The sequence below is a fragment of the Aspergillus niger genome (genome assembly GCF_000002855.4).
Source record: "Aspergillus niger supercontig An12".
Classification (NCBI taxonomy): Eukaryota; Fungi; Ascomycota; class Eurotiomycetes; order Eurotiales; family Aspergillaceae; genus Aspergillus; species Aspergillus niger.
Genome location: NT_166527.1, coordinates 1,895,195 through 1,903,277, shown reverse-complemented (window position 1 = coordinate 1,903,277; position 8,083 = coordinate 1,895,195). Strand labels below are relative to the sequence as shown.

At 52.0% G+C, this 8,083-nt stretch overlaps 4 protein-coding genes across 4 annotated transcripts; 2 read left to right on the top strand and 2 right to left on the bottom strand.

Annotated features, from left to right (window-relative positions):
• Positions 1–2: 2 nt before the first annotated feature.
• On the bottom strand, positions 3–1,566 carry An12g07930 (uncharacterized protein; the record flags this gene model as incomplete). The annotated part of the gene is made up of 2 exons (XM_059751058.1): positions 3–1,278; positions 1,343–1,566. Coding segments are annotated over 2 exons (1,500 nt in total), but the record flags the coding sequence as incomplete, so codon positions are not given.
• Positions 1,567–2,616: 1,050 nt separating this feature from the next.
• On the top strand, positions 2,617–2,891 carry An12g07920 (hypothetical protein; the record flags this gene model as incomplete). The annotated part of the gene is made up of 2 exons (XM_001395806.1): positions 2,617–2,767; positions 2,830–2,891. The coding sequence occupies 2 exons, from the start codon at positions 2,617–2,619 to the stop codon at positions 2,889–2,891; spliced, it is 213 nt and encodes a 70-aa protein (XP_001395843.1).
• Positions 2,892–3,301: 410 nt separating this feature from the next.
• An12g07910 (uncharacterized protein) lies at positions 3,302–6,637 on the top strand (the record flags this gene model as incomplete). The annotated part of the gene is made up of 8 exons (XM_059751057.1): positions 3,302–3,349; positions 3,424–3,601; positions 3,671–3,758; positions 3,808–3,878; positions 3,938–3,989; positions 4,040–4,516; positions 4,568–5,669; positions 5,720–6,637. 8 exons carry the CDS (start codon positions 3,302–3,304, stop codon positions 6,635–6,637), a joined length of 2,934 nt encoding a protein of 977 aa, XP_059601896.1.
• A 674-nt stretch (positions 6,638–7,311) lies between these two features.
• Positions 7,312–8,009, bottom strand: An12g07900 (uncharacterized protein; the record flags this gene model as incomplete). The annotated part of the gene is made up of 2 exons (XM_001395804.3): positions 7,312–7,740; positions 7,989–8,009. 2 exons carry the CDS (start codon positions 8,007–8,009, stop codon positions 7,312–7,314), a joined length of 450 nt encoding a protein of 149 aa, XP_001395841.1.
• Between the last annotated feature and the right edge of the window lie 74 nt (positions 8,010–8,083).

Below are 8,083 nucleotides of genomic sequence, written 5' to 3'. Positions count from 1 at the left end.
GGTCCGGCACTAGGTGAAGGATGCGATGGCGGAGGTCCAGGTGGAGGAATACCAATTGGCAGAGGAGGCCGGGGCGGAAGACCCGACGAAGGAGGCGACACGCTTGATGTAGGTGGGGGAGGAATAGGCCGGGAATTGGAAGGCACAGGTGGGGGTGGTGGCGGCTGCGAAGCAGGGCTTCTGGGTGGTGGTGGAGGAGGTCCTGTTGCAGAAACATTGGGAACTTTGGGAGGTAGCTGTGGAGGTGGCACAGGGCTCATAGTGCGTGGAGGAGGAGGAGGAGGCCCTGAAGGCCCTGGCCGACTGGGAGGTGCGGGAGGAGCAGACACCTTGCGCTCGCCCTGGAACGGCGGGGGAACGCCGAAGCGGGAGTGGTTCTCATCCATTGGAGTCTTTGGAGGCCGTGGAGGAGGTGGAGGACCGGGTGTAGCATTTGACGAGGCCCGTTGGCGAGTAGGCGGCAATGGTGTGTGAGCAAATTTACCAGCATCTGCAATTGGAGGCGGCGCACGAAACCGGTTCCTGGGAGGAGACGGTTCACGTTTCGAGGCAGGCTCGTCATCCGTCGTATCCATTCGAGTCCTCCTCGTCGGAGGAGGGGGCGGCGGAGCACCTCGTCGACTCCCTGTGCTGTTGCCAGTGTTCTGTGGGCTGATGGCAGCCACCTTCGGAGCAGGCGGCGCAGACGGGGGAGGTGGAGGCGGCGCTTTTCCTTTCCTTTGATCATCGGCAGAAGGCGGGCTGGGCGTTGCCGCTTGTTTCTGTTCGATATAGGACTTGATGAAATCGAAGTTCTCGGCGATCAAGTCTTCCGTAATGCCCATTTGTAGGAGCTCGTCCAGGACGCCCTTGAATGCAGGGTCATTGGTGTCGAACGGCAGTTCCTTGCGTGCTGGGCTGGCCGAAGGTGGAGGCGGGGGAGCCACTTGGATCGAGGGAGCAGGAGGCAGTTCCGCAGGTGTCACCGGCGGGGGTACATGAGATCCTGACGATGAGCGATGGCCGAGTAAGCTGCCAAACAGCGATCGTCCAACCCCGGATTTGCCGTTCACCACCGGAGCAGGGCCCTGGCCTCGGGTAGATGCAAAGGGCGTCTGCCGTGTCTCTTTGCTCGCATGTTTTTCTCGTTCCTGTACTTTCTTGATGAATGTCTTGGCCTCTTTCTCATCGGCGAATGACAGTCCGGCGGGACAGTCTTCTAATTCGAAGGAGTGGAAGAACGTGCGATCTTGGTTGTACGCGAAGTTATCGTAGATCTCTTGATCCCAAATAACTCCCCTATTGGCAGGCTAAAGCACAGCACGGTGTCTTCTGTCAGTAACTGTCACAGTGCATGATTTACCAGGCTGTGCTCACCGATACATCCACCAATTTCAGCCAAAAGGTACGGCCGACCAGGTCATTTGCTAAAACTGCAGCTCCCTGCAGGCCAGTGTACGTCCATCTCTGGGTGTCTGGGTGGGCCACGTAGAGGCGCGCAACAGCCACCGCTAAGATTTTGTTGTCAGGCTTTGGTACAGTTCTCCTGACTGTTTCCTTGTCGTTGTCGTTCAGGATTGAAGGCATAGCGCTGGATCGATACACGAAGACACCGAGTTAATAGCTTGCGAATTATGACCGGTGAGGTAGGAATAATTAGATCGCCTGCTGGAGGCGTATTGCAGGGTGTCTGGTGTAACTTAGTGAGTCCGGATTACCAGAGGGTGGTTGCTCCTCAGGCACGGATAAGAGCTGATACGGCGCGGCAACAACGGATGTGTCTGAGACAAAGGGGGGTCGAAATTCCCAGGATTTGTGGGGTAGGCGGGTGAATGGAGGGCTACCCTAAGGACGCGAAAGAAATGAGCGAATACTAGTTAGGCTCTATCTATAACAGAAAGGCCGTGAGAGTGTAGGATTGGTGGCCGAGCAAGTGTGGCTTTGGGGGAGGGGAGGAGGGAGAAGAGGTCAAGTAGCCGGAAGAGGAGCGTTGGCGGGAGAGAGCGACGGAGAGCCACTAAAGTCCACTAACGCCGCGGTGGGGATCCCGACGTCTCTGAAAGCAACTGGCGCTCACTCAGCACTGCACTCTGACGGTCCTTGAGTTCTAAGTAATTGCTCAAGTGCTGGTATTAACATGCGAAGCACTAAAATATGCGAGACTAATTATCTCAAGAACTATCCTTTTTAAGCAAAAAGCCTCGCAATTCCCAAGTTCCACAATGGTCTCGTGCGGCATCATCCAAAGACCAACACGGGTGCCTGCCTGCGACTCATATATGAATCATGATGGCGATTATGGATTAGGCAGACATGCAAGATCCAAGGGAATCGCCTTTGACAGCATCTAATTAGCTGATCTCACTGGATCACCGCCAACCAAGTGAAAGAGTCGTGACTGCATTGCCTCAACGGCGCGCTTCTTACTACTAGTACTATGGTGGTACTTGCAGCCCAACCGACGTCATCGCATGTGCTGCAACTCGAAGGACTACTTAAGGATATAGAAAGTCTCCCTTTCCCGATCACTATCCTCGCTGCTATTACTAGCCTGCACTCTCCTTATCAGCAGCATAACTTTACTGTCTCTTCCTCTCTTACTCACCACCTTCGATTATTGACCAGTTACTCATCAATATGCCTGTCATCCCCTCGAGTTCCGACTTCCCAGCCCAACAAGGCAACAGCGACAACAACGCTCCAAACCAAGAGCAGAGGAACTCCGATCAGGGAACTCAGAAAGCTACCATGCTTGATCACTTGTCCAAGGGTCCTCAAATCCCTGACAGTAAGTCAGCGTTGTGTCCCACAAACCCTCCACATGTGGCAGTTCACTAAGTTAGTATGTAGGCATGCCCCCCAAAGTCCCAAGGGAAGAGATCGAGGCACGTAAGAAGGAACTGAACAAGTAGTAGAAGAAATTTGACAATGCCAATGGGGTATACGATCGCTGTACGTTTATGAAGCAATCCTATTTAATAATGTTATGCTTGTATCCCGGTCTCCATAGTAGTTCTAATCGCCCGAGGATAAATGTTCCTTTAAACCTTTAGTTATAATTATTACCACACACACAGACTTGGGTACCACAACTTCAACACCACATTTACTGACCACACATCCTGTGCAATGATAGATAGACAAAGACAGTCTCTTCTTCTCTGTATAGACAATCGTTCTCTTCGTGAAATGTTTCACACAGTAGTGGTTGCTGCTGGTGCTCCAATAAAGCGTCATTACATCATACCCCACGTGATCACGCGCTGGCTTTGGTCATTCTCATCGCGAAGGAAGATGACTTTCTCGCGTCAAGAGGCTCCTCATGCCACCTGAACGCCCCAATGTACCGGTGAAGCTGTCCTTGCCCTTGGTGAGTATTTTACGGCCCTGCATTGTGTGCTCAACCCAAGACACGTATGGGATTGCTGACAGAATCAATTCCAGCAATACCAGCAGGACATCTTCACCGAACTGCGCTCGGAGGATGAGTTGGTAATCCTTGCTCGCGGACTTGGCCTCTTACGCCTGGTAACGAATTTGCTACATTTTTATGATGCTGCGGGAAACAACTTGGTGCTTGTTGTTGGCGCAGATGATCGGGAGAATGAATGGATTGGAGAAGGTACGATGCTGCGATTCAGACGGTTTACTGGTGGGTTATGTGGAAGCATCTTTTGCTGATTTCCGTTAGCCTTGGCTGAGCACTATGCTATCAGCAAAACCCCTCTTGCCAGGGGGCTCAAGGTGATCAATACTGACAGAGCCACGGTTCCAATGCGGTATGTACTCATGCGTGATCCATGACTTTCCAAGCTAATGTCAGTCCAGCGAGAAGATCTACTCCGAAGGTGGTATCCTGAGTGTAACATCCAGGATACTAATAGTTGACTTTCTGTCGAGTTAGTGACACCCTTTACTGCTGTCTTGCGATAACATATCCTCCTAACCTGCTGTCTAGAGCTGCTCGACCCTGAGAAGGTCACTGGTATGGTCGTGCTTCATGCTGATAAGTAAGCAACCATATCTGTGCTCCTAAGGAGGACATACTAAGGACATACAGGATTGTGGCAACGTCTATTGAAGCCTTCATTATCCGGGCATATCGAGAACACAACAAACGTGGATTCCTAAAAGCCTTCTCCGACGCCCCGGAACCATTCACGACCGGATTTGCTCCTCTGGCGAATTCCATGCGCAATCTCTTCCTTCGCAAAACCTCCTTGTGGCCACGCTTCCATGTCACCGTCGCGGAGGCTCTTGAAGGCCATCGGAAAGCGGAGGTGATCGAACTGGAAGTTCCGATGAGTGATAAGATGCGCGAAATCCAAAACGCTGTCCTTGAGTGCGTGGAGATTTGTATAGGAGAGCTAAAGAAAGCAAACACAGGGCTTGACATGGCAGACTGGACCCTCGACAGTGCTTTACACAGGTCCTTCGATGTTGCAATTAGGCGCCAACTGGATCCCATATGGCACCGTGTGAGCTTCCGGACCAGACAGATCGTCAGTGACTTATCAGACCTTCGGGCAATTCTCCAGTGCGACAACCCATCTTTATGCTGTGCTTCATGAATTGACCTATAATCTAGTGCTTTGCTCACCTATGACGCCGTCTCATTCCTTAAATATCTTGATACGATCGTCACAGCACATACTCCGCCTCCTGGGTCCACGAAACATAGCTATTCGCCATGGCTTTTTCTCGACGCAGCCGATGTACTTTTTCAGACCGCAAGATCAAGAGTATATCAGGGGCGTATTAGCAACGATGTAGTCCGCTCATCATCCACGTCATTCCCTACCACACTTCAGCCCGTTCTGGAAGAACAACCAAAATGGGAAGTCGTGGCGGAGGTCCTGCAGGAAATTGAAACGGACGCATACCTCAACCCAGTCAATGTGGACGAGTCCAACAGTACCGTCTTGATCATGTGCAGTGACCAACGGACCTGTCGGCAACTTCGCGAGTATATGGGCACAATGCATGCCAACGTGAGTAGTAAGAAGCAGGAGACAAGGGATACATTGAATCCAGGTGATGCCATTCACGAGAAGAAGGGCTCTGCTGAAGTTATGATGCGCCGAAGGCTGCGGGACTATATGGACTGGAAGTTATCCTTGTCTAATGTTAGCAAGAACTTTTCGTCAAACCCCCCGGGTGACGGTCCTCAATCGCCTGCGGTGAACTCACCTGGCTCTCTGAATCAAGGAAGAGCCCCAATGAACAAGCGGCGCCGAGTCCGGGGGGGAGGCACTCCATCCGTCCCAGCACGCGCGCCAAACAGCGGTATACAGGTGGATATCGAACCTCCGGCGCAGGTGTCGGCACTCCTAGAGGAGATTCAGCCTACTGAGGTCGAAGAGACCCAAAAAGAGGAGATCATTATCGATGATTTAGAAGATATGGACGATTACTACGAATTGTACGATATGGATGACTTGGTCATCATACACCCTTACGACGGCGATATGGATGAGCATATTCTGGAGGAGGTTCGGCCTCGATACATCATCATGTACGAGCCAGACCCTGCATTCATCCGACGAGTTGAGGTCTATCGCAGCTCTCATGTTGGGAGGGACGTGCGGGTTTATTTTATCTACTACGGGGGATCTGTCGAAGAACAGCGCTACTTGAGCGCCGTACGGCGTGAGAAAGACTCGTTCACAAAGCTCATCAAAGAAAAAAGCGTAAGATGCCCCTCCTGCCATTTCCTATTTTTACTAATTCGAGACAACAGAACATGGCTGTCACCATCACACATGATAAGAGCCAAGTAGACCCTCAAGAACAGTTCCTTCGCACCGTGAACACCCGCATCGCAGGAGGCGGCCGACTAGCCGCAACTGCATCACCACCCCGAGTCGTGATAGATGTGCGCGAGTTCAGAAGTGCCCTTCCATCCCTGCTACATGGCAACAACATGATCATCGTCCCATGTCAACTCACAGTCGGCGATTACATCCTCACGCCCGACATCTGCGTAGAACGCAAATCAGTCCGCGACCTGATATCCTCTTTACGAAATGGCCGTCTCTACAACCAAGCAGAAACCATGCTCCAACACTACAAGAACCCCCTTCTTCTGATCGAATTCGACCAAAACAAATCCTTCACCTTCGACGCTTTCGCCTCCGCAACCACCCCCGGCACAACCTTCCTCACTGACTTCGGTTTCTCCTCCTCCGGCACAAGCACCCTATCCGCGAACAGCTCCCTCGTCAACCCATCTAGCCCCAAATCCGCCCAGCACTTACTCGTTCTCCTAACTCTCACCTTTCCCCGGCTCAAGATCATTTGGTCCTCTTCCCCCTACCAGACAGCTGAAATCTTCGCCGAGCTGAAGAAGAATAATCCAGAGCCGGATCCGATTCGGGCCGTCCAGACAGGGCTAGACATGGATATTGCGGCGTCGTCGCACTCTGGCGATATCATGGCTGCGGCAGGGATCGAGCATCGGGTCTTTAACCTCTTGCCTCAGGATATGCTCCGGGCTGTGCCAGGTGTTAATCCCAATATCCTTGAGCGGTTGATTTTGGAGACGGAGAACATACATGAGGTTGCGAATATGAGCGTTGAGCAGTTGGATCCGTTGATTGGGATAGAAGCGGCTCGGAAGATCGTTGGGTTCTTTCGTAAAAGTGTGTTTGAGAGTTGAGATGATCGTTGTATATACGCGCGATATTACAGTACGAGAAGCTGGAGATACGAAGCTACTGAATTCTACAGAGGACAGTAGATTGGTAATATATTCATATTCGTGACCCTTTCATAAATCTATCATCCACTTTTGTCAAGAACGAAGCGTAATGAAAAGGAATAGCGAATAAAACAGGGAGCAAACATAAGTATCGCCAACACGCCACAGACCGTGCGGCCTTCTCGTGCGCAGTAAGCCATCCTTCTGTAGCTAACCCGAGAACACCCTCATGATGGAACACGAATATGTCCAGAAAACCGATAACCCCCACCATGAAGAACATCCCCCGGCGTAACCCCTGTTACTGATCCATACCCCGAACTACACGGAGCCGCACCGGGCGCAGCAAAGGCAGAACGCGCCTATGCGGAGCGGGGAGGTGCTGCCGCCCTGATTCCTTTACTCGAGACACCTTCGCGGGAAAATCTCGACTAGCACACACACACAGCATGCACAAGCCGTCCGATTTCTTTCCTTTCAAAGCAAGTAACAGCTTGTTCGGAAGAATACTCGGGGAGATTCTTCCCATGAAGGCTTTTTGAAGAAAACAATAGTTTTAATGAGTCGAGAAAAACAGAACCGAACCCAGTCGCTCCGGTAGGGATATGAGATCGTGCCCCTGAAAGAGGCGTTTAGAGCTCGTCGACATCGATCTCCTTCTCGTCTTCGCTCTCGCGGTCCTCGTCGAACTCGACGTTGTCCTCGAAGCCCTCGTGGCCGTAGGTGTCGGTCTCGTTGATCTTGGCGTGCTCGGGCAACTCGCCGTAGGCCTTGAGACTTCTGGCCTCATCGGCGGTGTACTTCATGATGACGTCGCCCTTTTCGTCTTGGTAGTCACGCAGCGAGAGAAGGATGATGTCGCCCTGGTTGATCCAGACCTTCTTGCGGAGCTTGCCACGGATGTGAGCCAGACGCTTCTCGCCATCGAAGCAAAGTGCCTCCAGACGGCCGTTACCAAGCATCTTCACGACCTGCGCATACTCCTGGCCTTCTTCCTTGAAGACAAGCTCACGCTTCTCGTTGTCGTTCTCGTTCTTTCCACGACGACGGTTCTTACCGCCCTGTTTGAATGCAGATACGTCAGCAAAACTGTCCTAGACATGCGTACAGACTTGTGGCGCAGGTTCGCTTCGTTCTGCAATGCTCTATTGGTATAACAGCCTCTATGCCGCCTTATCCCACATCTTCTGGGCTGAAGTGTGTCGTTGAGGTGGGATATGGTGGCATGAGGTGCGCTCCAGAGTCAAGCGTAAAACAAAGCGAGAATCTGTAAGGCGGGGTACCCGGGTGGGATGCAGCACAAACTCACCTTTCCCTTGTTCTTGGGCATGTTGGGATCTCGCTAACCGCGGTGGTCTTTCACTCGATGCGATAGGAGATGTCCGGTTAAGGGGAGATTTAAAT